This window comes from Saccopteryx bilineata, chromosome 2 (genome assembly GCF_036850765.1).
Source record: "Saccopteryx bilineata isolate mSacBil1 chromosome 2, mSacBil1_pri_phased_curated, whole genome shotgun sequence".
NCBI classification, from domain to species: Eukaryota; Metazoa; Chordata; class Mammalia; order Chiroptera; family Emballonuridae; genus Saccopteryx; species Saccopteryx bilineata.
Window position 1 is genome coordinate 34,467,462 of NC_089491.1, and position 15,428 is coordinate 34,482,889.

Here is a 15,428-nt window from a genome sequence, read left to right on the forward strand (position 1 = left end):
ATAGGAAATGAATGGATTGTAATACATGAGAATGTTTTATATTTCTAACATTATTTTTTTATTAAAGATTTGTCTGAGAGCCAGATACAGCCATCAAAAGAGCCACATCTGGCTCGCAAGCCATAGGTTCCCGACCCCTGACCTAGACACTGTTATTGGAGGCCGTTACACAGTGCTAGAGCACAGGCCTCAGAGTTAGGCAGATCTGGGTTCAAATCCTGCCAGTTTTGCCACTTAACACCTAGAAAACTGTTGCCAACTCTCACCCCACCCGCCAAAATGGGAGTAATCTTTTCAACCCATAAGATTGTTGGGTGGATTAAATGAGAAAATCTCTATAAAGTGCTTTACCCATCATAAGCATCGAATGAATGTTCTTGCTCGTTATTGCCCTTTCCCCCCCCCCCCCCCCACGGCTAATGTGTAAGTTCCTTGAGGACAGGGATTGTGTCTTGTTTATCTTTGAATCACTGGTGCCCAGCACTGGGTCTGATAGGTAGACGGTGATTATTAATGAAGTTGACCATCATTAATGATGATGAATGAAGGCATAGTGATGGATGAAGGAACGGTGAAAATGGATGAATAGTGAATGGATGGACCGGTTGAGGAGCAAAAAGAAAACTCAGGGCTGCTGCTGTTACTAATACTGACGAGTCACTTCCATTTGGCTTCCATAATGTCTTAGTTAAAATGCACCCTGGGGCGTCATCATTTCCAGGGAAGGGAAGGTGGAGTGTGGAGGAGGAGCTGTTGTCAATTTTCTGAAGCTATTTCTGTGCAAACAACTAGTGGTCCTGGTCATCGTATAACATTTGATTCAAACCTCGCCCCCTTTCTCGGTGCCAGAGAGGGGCTTGTTTCCAGCCAGGAACTCATGGGCGTCCCCAGGATGGCTCTTGCGTTTAGGAGCCGAAAGTCACCTGAGTCAGCCTAATGCTGCTCAGGCTACAGGTTGGGGGAGGGGAGGAAAATGGGGAGTGGGAGAGGAAGTTTCCAGATGTTGAACTTTCACTGGAAGCAAGAGATGGTGTTAGCTCTGTCACCTTGTATCTGCTTTTGCCCTGACTTTCAGTCCTTGAAGCCACTCCTTATAAAGTTCTCTTTACTTGGAACTATTTAAAGTTTTACATTAACCATGCCAGCAGATTCCTAGCTGCTTTCCAACCTGGCAACTTCCCTAGGCTGTTTAAATGGTTCAAATGCCTCTTATCCACTGAATGTTTCCAAACACATTTGAACTTGCTAGCAGAGTTTTTTAAACACAGGTTTTGGGAAGAGCTCTCAATCCCTGCAGCAACATCTGCCTGTTCTCTGCTTGTCCCCTGGGCTGGAGAGTATAATGGAGGGTGGTACCCATGTCACAGCTGTGGGAGGGGGAGGGGGGTTCATCGTGACCCCTGGGGGGTCTCCCATGGCTCCCAGGTTTGGCCACTCCCAGGCACCTGGTTGATTCCACATTCCTACTGGAGGAAAAAGCCCCAACATTTCTCAGTTCTACAGCAGAAACCTGTCCTAAAACAGCAGCAGAGAAAGAGGATTTGTAAGAAGTGGGGTGGGGTTAGGGGTGGGCGTGTCCCTACATCCATCCTCCCAAGCCATCCTGAACCTGATAAAACTAAAACAGGACAGTTGAGCGACCTTCTATAAAGATGATTTTGCTCTGCGTCCCTCAGGGCTCCCCCGGGTTCTTGGTGCCCTTGAAGAATGAGCAGGGACAGTTCTGCAGTCACACAGAGATACGGAGCCCCACGGTTTCCGTTCAGTCCTGGCACAGCAAGGAGGGGAAGGCGTGCAGGTAGCATCTGCCTCCCGCATTTAGCCAGTCCTGTGAAAATAGAAAACCAGAAAGAGCTTTTATAACATAATGACCTTGAGGCAGAAAATCCACAGCCAGAGCACATATCCATTGGCAGGGATTGACAGGCAAGGTGTCCACCCTGTTGAGGGATGGTCATTGTCATGTGTTGGCACAGAGTCTTTGAAAGCCAAAGCCAAGTTCCTCACCCCCAGTGACACCCAATGGTACCCACTAACAGCACCCAACCCTGCACACACACCCCCAAGCTGCTGTTACCTTTGGGGATAAATGACAATGGTTTTTCAACAGGGTAATTAGACCAAATCAAATTCTAGTCTTCTAATGGCTATTAAATGCATCACAAATCCCTTATTGATTCTCTTTAGAGAAAGAAATAAGTCCTGGCTAAGGCTGCCTGCTGAGCGGGCTGGCCAACCTCCAGAGCCTGCTTACCCAGTTAACATGTCCTGCACAGAGTTTGTGCACAAGTGACAGATGTCAAGGACATCCCGACAAAGATGCTGTCAGGCGCTGACTGCACTGGGCTCAGCTGATGTCTTTTCTTTGGCCTTCTAGGATCCGAACCCCCCAAAGACAAGACCATCATCCTGGAGCAGCTCCGGAAGATCTCCCTACCTCTCTACAGCATCCTCTCTGCCCTCACCATCCTGGGCATGATCATGGCCAGCGCTTTCCTCTTTTTCAACATCAAGAACCGGAATCAGAAGTAAGTCACTCACGCCCTCCCCCTGGACCTCGCTTTCTGGATTGACAAACCTCACGGGCAGAGTGTAGGAGCATCCCTTGATGGACTCTCCAGGTCCACGGAAGATTTTAGGGCAGTCTTCTCGAGTGGGCCACTCAGTCACTGGGATGTGATTAGATGTGTCTAATCACACGAGCGTGTCTGCACACTCTCACACATGCACACACACAGAGGCAGGGCTGCTCGTTACACAGGAGGCTCTGGTCAGATACATTTGGAGAAGGCAGGGTTAGTTAAACTGAAGGAGCTAAGTCCACAGGCCTTGTCTGAGCTCTGGCTTTGCTTGTGCACTTTGTGGGGGGCCCAGGAGGGGAGACCCAGAGGACAGCATCCCCGGTCGTTGCCCCACCCCCAGCTTCTCAGGAAGCACTGCCAGAGGGGGTCACTGACTCGGGCCAGGCACTTCCCACTGGGTACAGCTCACTGCAGAACGGGAAGCCCCTCCTGGGTGACAGCGGGGAGCACTGGAGCTCCGTGACAAGGGCCGCTGTCCAAGGCCACACTGCTGCACGCGGCAGAATCCATCCCCTTGGTTTCAGGTCTTGATTTCTTTGCCTTCACACATGCCCTGCACTCTCCAGAGGAGAGCAGCTCGCTTTCCGAGTCATTCTGGTCAGCTGTGGGTAGAACAGGCTACCTCCCCCCCACCACCACCATCAGGTGGTGGTGTTTACCAAGCCCAGGCAGCTTCTTTGATTTCCGTAGCAAATCCCTGCACCCAGCCCCCTGCCTTGCTGCGGGAGAGGCTGAGCTGGGAGGGACTCAGAGCAAGACCTCCACGGTCACAGGCTCGATGCCCACCCACAGGCAGCACGCTTCTGCCCTCCTGCCCAGAAGCCACTCTGCGTGACATCAGGGATGCCAGGAACAAGCCCGGTTCCAGAAGAACAGTTGCTTTTCTTCTCTCTGTTTGTAAAGGAGGAACCTCCAAGCTGCAGATTTTTTGTTGCTGTTGTTTGGGGAGGTTTTGGTAGCAATGCTTAGGCCAAACCTATTTCATGAAGAACAAAAAAAGGGGTTTTATTCACCTGTTGTTTCAGTGTACTTATCACCAATAACACATGTACGGCTACAAAAAAAAAATATTTTTTTTTGTACAAACCTTAAATTATGAGTACTTGGCACAAGGCCTAGGCAGATCTGTTTCAATTAACATTAGAGTCCCTTGCTACGAGCCGCAAGAGTTCCCGTCACAGTGGTGAGTTGTCCCTATCACAGGACTAAACTCTTTAAATTCCTTAACTATCCCCATCTCGGCCTCCTGGGGAAAATTGTCATGACTCTAATAGACTGACATCTTGTGAACTTCTTGACTGGCTTTGCGGATTTAAATATCTGCAAAGAGATAGGAAAACATGTCACTACAGTTTCAAATCCTTCTGATTTCTGTCTTCCTAAATGCTACCTATTCATTAAGGTCCTCTCCTCCAGGAAGCCTGCCCAACTCCTGGCCTCTCCCCTGCCCAGCTTCCTGTGCTTATAAGAACGAAGGTGCCTTGTCCGCTTATGGTTTGCAAAGGGACCTGCACAAACCCGGTCTCATCTCAGCTTCACATGTGCACTAGGCAGTGTGATCTGTGCTTTCATAGCTGAGGAAATTCAGCCAGCTAACTGCCTTGCCAACGGTGCAGCTCCGCAGGGTGGCAGGGGCCACGCCCTGGACCCGTTGCTCCCAATTCAAGTGACCGTGTACATGGTCCACAATTTACAGCCAGCTTTTTCTCTCTCTACCACTTTGATACCATATTACACTTTTTTAAATGTGAAAGGACTAATAGGAGTACCAAACGTGAAGGAAAATGTTCAGGGAACAATTGACCATAATTACAGTCTGCAAAAGAACACCTGGATCTTAGGACACCTGAGAACCCAAGATGTTTTGAGTGGATGGTATTCCGGGAGCCAGGCACCTCTGAGGGTGAACTCCAGCCAGCTGCTGGTTTAACCCAGTCCTGGCTTACTGGGCTGCTGGGAGCCACAGTGGAATTCCCGAAGGGAGAAAGAAGAAAGTAGAGTTTGGGAGCATAAAAACCACCCCCAATAGCAGGCTGATGCAGACAGTTATAGAGGGCGGGGATAGGACTCCATCGTCTGCCTCAATTACCATGACTGGGGAGAGTTTTTTTCTTTTTCTGATGATAAATGCATCTCATTATTTATTTAGATGTTTAAGCTTTCGTGCTAGATTTTTACAAGCTGGTGAGCACTGACAAATTATTTCTTTCACAGAACTATAACCACACATTCCCAGACAGTATAAATACATGGTTGAATTAACATTAATACACATCACCATTTTATCAATTACATAATAAAACAAATTATCGAGTATCCTAATATTACGTTACACACCTCAAAAGGCACATAAAATATTAGATGTCTGCTCAATGAATTAGCAGAAACCCACCTCTTTCTTTTATTTATTTATTTTTGCAAGAGAGGGTGAGACGGGAAAAAAATCATATTTCAAACTAAAGTAACTTGGTAAACAACTTCAGACTGTATGAAAAAATACAAGAATTTCAGAATTTTTATGATTAAGAATTTTAGCTACAACAAAGCTTCTCTACCTTTAAAAAATATATGTTTACTGAAGAGCATATCCTATGTGTTCCACACAAGACAAAGACAACATTTTACTAAAAACATGTAGTAGCCCCCTCCCGTTCTTTCCTCAGCCCCTTCCTGTAAATCACACCCCAAGTTCAAACGTTAAAATTAACCGTAAGGCTTTTGTCCGGAGATATTAAAGACATGTACTTCTGTACCATGTAACTTTTCAAAATGGAGACTTTCCGTAACAGAACAAAATGAGATTGATAGAAAAACATTAAATAATTACTAAGACTTCGTATAAATGTAAAAATAAAAAGTTGGGCAAACCTGATGCAGACTTGTATGAATGTGGGTGATGTGAGCATGAGTGAGCAGCACCGCCCCCATCTAGGCCGACTGTCTGTGTTTGAAGTGACTTCAGGGACACCTCACATACTGCCCAGTGTTCAGAGTTCTGGGATGCTAGTTCTGTGTGATACTAAAAGTATGGTGCTTGGTATTTTAGCACCTCGTCTTTCTCAATCTCTTATATTGATATATTGTTAAGATTCTGGCAGGGGAATAGATTTAGAGACACCACTCAGTACTGCATGATTTCAGGAAAAGTCAGTTGGTACAGAAGTCAGTCAGCACATTTTAAATGCTGAACAGTAAGATTCTTTTGCTAAGTGTCAAAATAGGTTGATTGTAACCCAGACACAGAGGTTGCAATTCTGTCAAGCTTGTGGCCTGGAGAGACTGCCTTTCAATACTCCTATGGAAGCACCACTAGACTGATTCACCAAGCCAACACGCTGGCTAATATGTAAGACTAAGCAGGTCCTACCTCAAGGTCCACTTGCACGGCAGTGGCCTCAGGCACGCATTTTATTGAATGCAACAGCGGTTTCTGTTTCGGTTGGAGTCTTTGAAGCGCAGCCGCATTTAAGGATGATACCTCTCCCAATACACAGGTCACCTGCCATTAAAGCTCCACGCCACTTTTTTTTTTTTTTTTTAATAAATTTTTATTAATGGTAATGGGATGACATTAATAAATCAGGGTACATATATTCAAAGAAAACATGTCTAGGTTATTTTGTCATCAAATTATGTTGCAAACCCCTCGCCCAAAGTCAGATTGTCCTCCGTCACCCTCTATCTAGTTCTCTGTGCCCCTCCCCCTCCCCCTAACTCTCTCCCTCCCTCCCTCCCTCCCTCCCATGTCCTCCCTCCCCCCCCACCCTTGGTAACCACCACACTCTTGTCCATGTCTCTTAGTCTCATTTTTATGTTCCACCAATGTATGGAATCATGTAGTTCTTGTTTTTTTCTGATTTGCTTATTTCACTCCTTATAATGTTATCAAGATCCCACCATTTTGCTGTAAATGATCTGATGTCATCATTTCTTATGGCTGAGTAGTATTCCATAGTGTATATGTGCCACATCTTCTTTATCCAGTCTTCTATTGAAGGGCTTTTTGGTTGTTTCCATGTCTTGGCCACTGTGAACAGTGCTGCAATGAACATGGGGCTACATGTGTCTTCACGTATCAATGTTTCTGAGGTTTTGGGGTATATACCCAGTAGAGGGATTGCTGGGTCATAAGGTAGTTCTATTTGCAGTTTTTTGAGGAACCACCATACTTTCCTCCATAATGGTTGTACTACTTTACAGTCCCACCAACAGTGAATGAGGGTTCCTTTTTCTCCACAGCCTCTCCAACATTTGCTATTACCCGTCTTGTTGATAATAGCTAATCTAACAGGAGTGAGGTGGTATCTCATTGTAGTTTTGATTTGCATTTCTCTAATAACTAATGAAGCTGAGCATCTTTTCATATATCTGTTGGCCATTTGTATCTCTTCCTGGGAGAAGTGTCTGTTCATGTCCTCTTCCCATTTTTTTATTGGATTGTTTGTTTGTTTGTTGTTGAGTTTTATGAGTTCTTTGTAAATTTTGGATATTAGGCCCTTATCTGAGCTGTCGTTTGAAAATATCAGTTCCCATATAGTTGGCTGTCTGTTTATTTTGATATCAGTTTCTCTTGCTGAGCAAAAACTTTTAATTCTGATGTAGTCCCATTCATTTATCTTTGCCTTCACTTCTCTTGCCATTGGAGTCAAGTTCATAAAATGTTCTTTAAAACCCAGGTCCATGATTTTAGTACCTATGTCTTCTTCTATGTACTTTATTGTTTCAGGTCTTATATTTAGGTCTTTGATCCATTTTGAATTAATTTTAGTACACGGGGACAGGCTGTAGTCGAGTTTCATTCTTTTGCTTGTGGCTTTCCAGTTTTCCCAACACCATTTGTTGAAGAGGCTTTCTTTTCTCCATTGTGTGTTGTTGGCCCCTTTATCAAAGATTATTTGACCATATATATGTGGTTTTATTTCTGGGCTTTCTATTCTGTTCCATTGGTCTGAGTGTCTATTTTTTTGCCAATACCATGCTGTTTTGATTATCGTGGCCCTATAATATAGTTTAAAGTCAGGTATTGTAATGCCCCCAGCTTCATTCTTTTTCCTTAGGATTGTTTTGGCTATTTGGGGTTTTTTATAGTTCCATATAAATCTGATGATTTTTTGTTCCATTTCTTTAAAAAATCTCATAGGGATTTTGATGGGAATTGCATTAAATTTGTATATTGCTTTGGGTAATATGGCCATTTTGATTATATTTATTCTTCCTATCCAAGAACAAGGAATATTTTTCCATCTCATTGTATCTTTTTTGATTTCCCTTAACAATGCTTTGTAATTTTCATTATATAGGTCCTTTACGTTCTTTGTTATGTTTATTCCTAGGTATTTTTTTTTTGTTGTTGCAATCGTGAAGGGGATTATTTTTTTGAGTTCGTTTTCTAATATTTCATTGTTGGCATATAGAAAGGCTATGGACTTTTGTATGTTAATTTTGTATCCTGCGACCTTACTGTATTGGTTTATTGTTTCTAATAATCTTTTTGTGGAGTCCTTCGGGTTTTCGATGTATAGGATCATATCATCAGCAAAAAGTGATAGCTTTACTTCTTCTTTTCCGATATGGATGCCTTTTATTTCTTTGTCTTGTCTGATTGCTCTGGCCAGAACTTCTAGCACCACGTTGAATAAGAGTGGAGAGAGTGGACAACCCTGTCTTGTTCCTGATTTAAGGTAGAAAGTCCTCAGTTTTATGCCGTTTAATAGGATGTTGGCTGATGGTTTATCATATATGGCCTTTATCATGTTGAGATATTTTCCTTCTATACCCATTTTGTTGAGAGTCTTAAACATAAAATTGTGTTGTATTTTATCAAAAGCCTTTTCTGCATCTATTGATAAGATCATGTGGTTTTTGTTCTTTGTTTTGTTGATATGGTGTATTATGTTAACCGTTTTGTGTATGTTGAACCATCCTTGAGATTCTGGGATGAATCCCACTTGATCATGATGTATTATTTTTTTAATATATTGTTGTATTCGGTTTGCCAGTATTTTGTTTAGTATTTTAGCATCTGTATTCATTAGAGATATTGGTCTGTAGTTTTCTTTCTTTGTGCCATCCTTGCCAGGTTTTGGTATGAGGGTTATGTTGGCCTCATAAAATGTGTTTGGAAGTATTGCTTCTTCTTCAATTTTTTGGAAGACTTTGGGTAGAATAGGAACCAAGTCTTCTTTGAATGGTTGATAGAATTCACTAATATAACCGTCTGGGCCTGGACTTTTATTTTTGGGGAGATTTTTAATAGTTTTTTCTATTTCCTCCCTGCTGATTGGTCTGTTTAGGCTTTCTGCTTCTTCATGACTCAGTCTAGGAAGGTTGTATTGTTCTAGGAATTTATCCATTTCTTCTAGATTGTTGTATTTGGTGGCATATAATTTTTCATAGTATTCTACAATAATTTTTTGTATTTCTATGATGTCTGTGGTGATCTCTCCTCTTTCATTTTGGATTTTATTTATTTGAGTCCTGTGTCTTTTTTCCTTGGTGAGTCTTGCCAAGGGTTTGTCAATTTTGTTGATCTTTTCAAAGAACCAGCTCCTTGTTTTATTGATTTTTTCTATAGCTTTTCTGTTCTCTATTTCATTTATTTCTGCTCTGATTTTTATTATCTCCTTTCTTCGGCTGGTTTTGGGTTGTCTTTGTTCTTCTTTTTCTAGTTCCTTAAGGTGTGAAGTTAAGTGGTTTACTTCGGCTCTCTCTTGTTTGTTCATATAGGCCTGAAGTGATATGAACTTTCCTCTTATTACTGCTTTTGCTGCATCCCAGAGATTCTAATATGTCGTATTTTCATTTTCATTTGTCTGTATATATCTTTTGATTTCTGCGCTTATTTCTTCTTTGACCCATTCATTTTTTAGAAGTATGTTGTTTAGTTTCCACATTTTTGTGGGTTTTTCCCCCTCTTTTTTGCAGTTGAATTCTAGTTTCAAGGCTTTATGATCAGAAAATATGCTTGGTACAATTTCAATTTTTCTAAATTTGCTGATATTGTCTTTGTGGCCCAATATATGGTCAATTCTTGAGAATGTTCCATGTACACTAGAGAAAAATGTATACTCTGTCGCTTTGGGATGAAGTGTCCTGTAGATGTCTATCATATCCAGGTGTTCTAGTATTTCGTTTAAGGCCACTATATCTTTATTGATTCTCTGTTTGGATGACCGATCTAGAGCCGTCAGCGGTGTATTGAGGTCTCCAAGTATGATTGTATTTTTGTTAGTTTTTGTTTTAAGGTCAATAAGTAGCTGTCTTATATATTTTGGTGCTCCTTGGTTTGGTGCATATATATTAAGGATTGTTATGTCTTCTTGATTCAACTTCCCCTTAATCATTATGAAATGACCATTTTTGTCTCTGAGTACTTTTTCTGTCTTGTAGTCAGCATTATTAGATATGAGTATTGCTACACCCGCTTTTTTTTGGGTGTTGTTTGCTTGGAGTATTGTTTTCCAGCCTTTCACTTTGAATTTGTTTTTATCCTTGTTGCTTAGATGTGTTTCTTGTAGGCAGCATATAGTTGGATTTTCTTTTTTAATCCATTCTGCTACTCTGTGTCTTTTTATTGGTAAGTTTAATCCATTTACATTTAGTGTAATTATTGACACTTGTGGGTTCCCTACTGCCATTTTATAAATTGCTTTCTGTTAGTTTTGTATCTAGTTTGATTCTTCTCTTTTGTTTTTCTATCATTTGTTTTTGTTTGTTTGTGTTCCATACTTCTTTCCTCTGTTGCTACCTTTTTTAAGTCAAGTGTTTTTGTGGTGGTTTTTTTAAGGGTGGTTACCATTAAGTAATGAAAAGGGTACCTACCATATTCATTGTAGTACCCTATCTTATAAGTATTTCTGCACTTCATCATTCTTTGCTACTGTTAATCTCCATCCTCTCCCCCCTTTTTTTCCTTTCTTGTCACAGTTTAAGTTTGGTTTTATTGTGTTCTTGGTGGAGCTGTTACTTGTGGTGTTGTTTTCTTTTGTTCTTTGAATCTGGTTGGAAAACCCCCCTTAGTATTTCCTGGAGTGGGGGCTTTCTGTTGATAAATTCTCTCATCTTTTCTGTATTTGTGAATGTTTTTATATCTCCTTCATACTTGAAGGATAGCTTTGATGGGTATAGTATTCTTGGCTGAAAGTTCCTCTCTTTCAGGGCTTTAAATATTGGGGTCCACTCTCTTCTAGCTTGTAGAGTTTCTGCTGAGAAATCTGATGATAATCTAATAGGCCTTCCTTTATATGTTGTACTCTTCTTTTCCCTGGCTGCCTTGAGAATTTTTTCTTTGTCATTGGTTTGTGTCATCTTTATTATGATGTGCCTTGGAGTGGGTTTGTTGGGGTTAAGAAAACTTGGTGTTCTGTTTGCTTCTTGAATTTGAGGCTTTAGTTCCTTCCACAGGCTTGGGAAGTTCTCGTCTATTATTTGTTTGAGTATATTCTCCATTCCATTTTCTTTCTCTTCTCCCTCTGATATACCTATTATTCTTATGTTATTCTTTCTGATGGAGTCAGACAATTCCTGTAGGGCTTTCTCATTTTTTATTATTTTTGAGTCTCTTTCTTCTTCTCTCTGTTGTGCCTCAAGTTGTTTGTCTTCTATTTCACTAATCCTGTCTTCAATCTGGGCTGTTCTGTTAGCTAAGCTTGTTACCTCGTTTTTCAGCTCGTGAATTGAGTTTTTCATTTCTGTTTGATTTGTTTTTATAGTTTCAATTTCCTTGGTAATATATTCTTTGTGTTCATTGAGTTGTTTTCTGATCTCCCTATATTGCCTTTCTGTGTTTTCTTGTATATCTCTGAGTATTTTTAAGATTTCTATTTTAAATTCTCTGTCATTTAGCTCCAAGGCTTCCAATATGTTAAGTCTTTTCTCCATAGATTTTTCCACATCTATTTGTGTTACCTCTCTTTCTTTTGTATCCATAATATTCGATTTCCTCTTTCTTATCGGCATCTGAGGGTGGTCTTATTGATAGCACTAATTAGAATTAATAAAGAGTAAAAAGAAAAAAAAAAAAAAGGGTAAAACACCCCACAAAAAAAAACAGTAATAATTTATTATTTCCCCCTTTTTTTCTCTCTTCTCTTTCCCTCCTCTCCCCTCCTCAGGGAAATATCGTGCCTATAATGGAGGGCCTGATTTGGGGTGAAGAGTTCAAGGGGCAAAAAAAAGGGAGTAGGGACCTACTAAATGCAAAAAAAAAAAAAAAAAGGAAGAAAATCTTAGACAAGCATAAGATGATTTGCTTGTAAGTGATGGTCAACTAAGAGATATAATGAGAGGGATAAGAGGGAATCAGAAAAAAGGACCAAAAAAGAATAATAAAGAAGAAAAAATAAAAATAATAAGTAAAAATCTGTTGTATTAAGTGGAGCGAAGACTAAATACAATGGAGACCTTGGGTTGGGAGGACCCAAAATGCCACAAAAATAAACAAACAAGAGAAAAATAAAATAAAAACAAAAGCAAAAAAGAGAAATAAAGCCAAAAAAAAGCCTTGAGTCCCAAATTAACTAATTTGTTCGTGATTGAGGATTATATGGGAGGAAAGTAAAATGAGAAAAGAAAAAACGAATAGAAAGGAAAAAATAAGAAAAAGAGAAAAACGAAGGAAGAAATAAAATAGGAGGAGAAAAAAACAAAATAAAGCAAGACAAAAAAAAAAACAAAAGAGGAGAGAGTGAGAGTTAAGTGTTTTGGAGTATAACCTTAAAGGAGGGTGAGGATGAAGAAGAAAAATAAAATGCAACACTCATGGGTAGTGTAGTTCAAGAAAGGGGAAGCATAAGATGGGCAGAGAATAGAAGGACCGAGGTGGAGGAAATAAAGGCAAAAAGATAGAAGAAACAAACAACAACAACAACAACAAAAAAAAAATTAGTGGATCAAGTTGTAAAGTCTGTGGGTTTTTCTTGATTTTGAGAGGTTAACTTCTTCCTTTTTCTTTTCTCTCCCTCTTCCTAGTCGGTGACTCTGTACCCCAGGCTCTGCCCCTGTGTCACTCTTAGGTAGGGATTTGCAGTTGATGGGATTCTATGGCAATGTCATATAATTGGCTTTAGTCTTGCTGGAAGTAAAGGCTTGTTGGCGTTTGCAGGGTCCAACGATGAGAGAGTTTGCTTTCCTGGATTCTCTCTCCTAGTCCCCCCTTTCTGAATTAGCAGCCTGGTGATCCAGCTATAAGGCTGCAACTGCTTCTGCCTGGGGAGTAAGAGGCTCAAAGAGCTGGGAAATCCCCACTCTATCCCCACTCAGTGCAAGGCTTTGGGAAAGGCTCTGAGAGTCAGGGCCTCCAGTGTAATCAGGCGGGGGTGGGAGTCAATTGTTGTCAAGGTGATTGTTCAGCGCCTATCATTTAGTTGGACCTCTCAACCCAGGCTTTCCACACTTTGTAGCCTGTTTTTGCAGGGAAGAAGAGGCACTAGTCTCTGCTTACGACTAGTGTAGTATAGACCTTATTATCTGCCAAGTCCTTCTTGTTAGCGTTTATCCCTGAATATGGAGGCTCTATCAATCAGAAGTTGCCCCCGCCCCTTTAGCGAGAGGCACTAAAAAATATCACGCCTCTTGTCTTGGATCGCTGAACTGAGAGAGATCTTATCAATTAGAACCGAGGGTGCGCAGATTTTATGGGTTAAGCTAATTTCAGTGATTGGGTCGCAGCTGTGCTTCCGAAGGTATTTTAGGCTGCCTGCGCGCGCCCCTCCCCCAACGCTTGATTGTTAGCTTGAATGGCTGGGTGAGGTGCCCCGCCCACGGAGAGAATCTCCCAAGCCTCTCCCGCTCGCCCCGCTGCTGGCGGCTGGACCGCACCAGGCGCAGGATAATGGAGCCCCCTGGGTGTGCGGGCCAGCAGGGCGCCCTGGGCGCATGGAATGCCCAAGGCACTCGCGCGAATGGGGCGCTCCGGGCACCGGTGGCCGGCGACCCCCACTCGCAGTGTGCGGGCCGCTGGGAACGTCAGCGGTGCTCAACCGGACCGGGCGCGAGCGCGGCTGCTCGCGGCGGCTCGCAGCGGCTCGCGGCGGCGGCTAGTGGCGGCGGCTCGCGGTGGCGGCTCGCGTCAGCCGCTCGCGGCGGCTTGCGGTTCCCAAGTATATGGGCTGACTCACCGCAGGCGCACTCCCTTGCGGCTTGAATGAGCGTCGCTGCTGCGGTAGCTTCCTCCACACCCTCGTCTCTCAGATTCAAGTGATAACAGTCCTTTTGCTTTCAGTTTGTGTGGAACTCCGGAATGCTCCGAGGATAAAATTTTCTGTTTCTAGTTGACAAATTTGTTGTGATTTAGGGGAGAGCTGTCGGACGCGCTTCTCACGGCGCCATTTCCGTGACGTCACTCCCTCCACGCCACTTTTGTTTCATGAACTGTACTACAGTTCACATTTCATTCCGCCCTCCATCAATGCCAGGGCAACAAGCACCGGAGCTCTCCCAAGGCCTGCAACACAGTGAACAGCACCGCAACAACCTGGTTCTTCATGAAACTTAATTTTTACAAGACATAACCAGTCATCACAGTCTGGTTGGATAGTGGTGCACCGTCATCAAAAGGCCGGTCAAGAACGCAGGTGCCTTCTTTCTCCACAAGAGCAGTGTCCTAAGTTGCTCCACATACCCGTACTATTGTGGAAACTCCATACGGCTTAAGTTCCTCCATAAGTTTGTTTAAGGTCGCATTGCTTGGATTGTGTGTAATAAGAAATCTCACGTTCTTGTATGGGACATCCACAGGAGCTGAGCAGTTGGTTCAAGCCGTGGCGATTTAGTTAAAAAAACACTCAATAGGGTTATGAAAGAATTTAAAGAATGACTACAGAAATGGCGTAAAGAGACTGAGTCTTCTTCAGTGCACTCCACTTGAGGTTCTCAGTGCTTTGAGTATGAAGCTGGGAATAACAGGGATGAAATGAGCCTCCTGAGGAGAAGCAGCGGTTCCGCCGGCAATACCGAGGCACTAGAAAGATGGTGCACTGACGCTTACCCCATCCAGGTCAGAGACTGACAGACACTTACCCCATCCAGGTCAGAGACTGACGCTTACCCCATCCAGGTCAGAGACTGACGCTTGCCCCATCCAGGTCAGAGACTGACGCTTACCCCATCCAGGTCAGAGACTGACGCTTACCCCATCCAGGTCAGAGCTCTTGTAAAAATGTGCCGCAGATTTCAATTCAACACTCCTGGGTCCAGGTTAACCACTCTTCTGGGGGCCCCTCGGTGGAATGGTAATGAATTTCCACAGATCACTTGTCCGCATGGAGACTGTGCTGTGCCTGGCAGTAATCTCCACTGCCCTTCAGAAACCCCAACATGTGTGACCAAGAACACCACAGAACTGAGGAGTATGTTTGTTCATTGAAGATGTTGGCCCACACACAGCCAGTCTGGAGGCGGCCTCGACACCGAGGGTGGCGGCGGCGGCGGCGGCGGCTGCAGGGCCGAGGGCTGCAGGGGTCGGGCAGGGCTGCGGCGGCTTTGCAGACTGGGGGAGGTGTTCCTACCCACCTGTGGGGCCCTCTCTGTGCACGGGACAGTGTGAGCTGCAGGCCGCCGAAGTGGGTGCTCACTCACCCCTGTGAGCACAGTTCCTGAGCAGACCCGAATCCTCACCTGGAGACCTCCCAGACCTGGTCCGCACAGCACCAGGGGGGGAGTGTGGTGGGGCCGTCTGCCCCGTTGCTGTGGAAGGTGGCTGGACATAAACATAGACTTCTCTAGATTTGGCCTGTCTTCACTGTTGACTTAACAGTTTTGTATAAACTAAAAGTTAATGTTAGATGTCCCTAGAGAAGTGAACTTGACCACGGAGGCAAGAAAATCACTAGGAATTGGTAGCTGTCT

The 15,428-nt window shown here is 43.2% G+C and overlaps 1 protein-coding gene and 1 pseudogene across 1 annotated transcript in view; one reads left to right on the top strand and one right to left on the bottom strand.

The window, feature by feature from the left end:
* Window positions 1-15,428, top strand: part of GABBR2 (gamma-aminobutyric acid type B receptor subunit 2) — a 394,966-nt gene that overhangs the window by 285,525 nt on the left and 94,013 nt on the right. Inside the window, exon 10 of the mRNA XM_066256664.1 lies at window positions 2,378-2,528. Coding sequence (XP_066112761.1) covers window positions 2,378-2,528 — 151 coding nt within the window. The remainder of the gene's footprint in view (window positions 1-2,377; window positions 2,529-15,428) is intronic.
* On the bottom strand, window positions 5,991-14,661 carry LOC136323678 (protein tyrosine phosphatase type IVA 1-like; annotated as a pseudogene).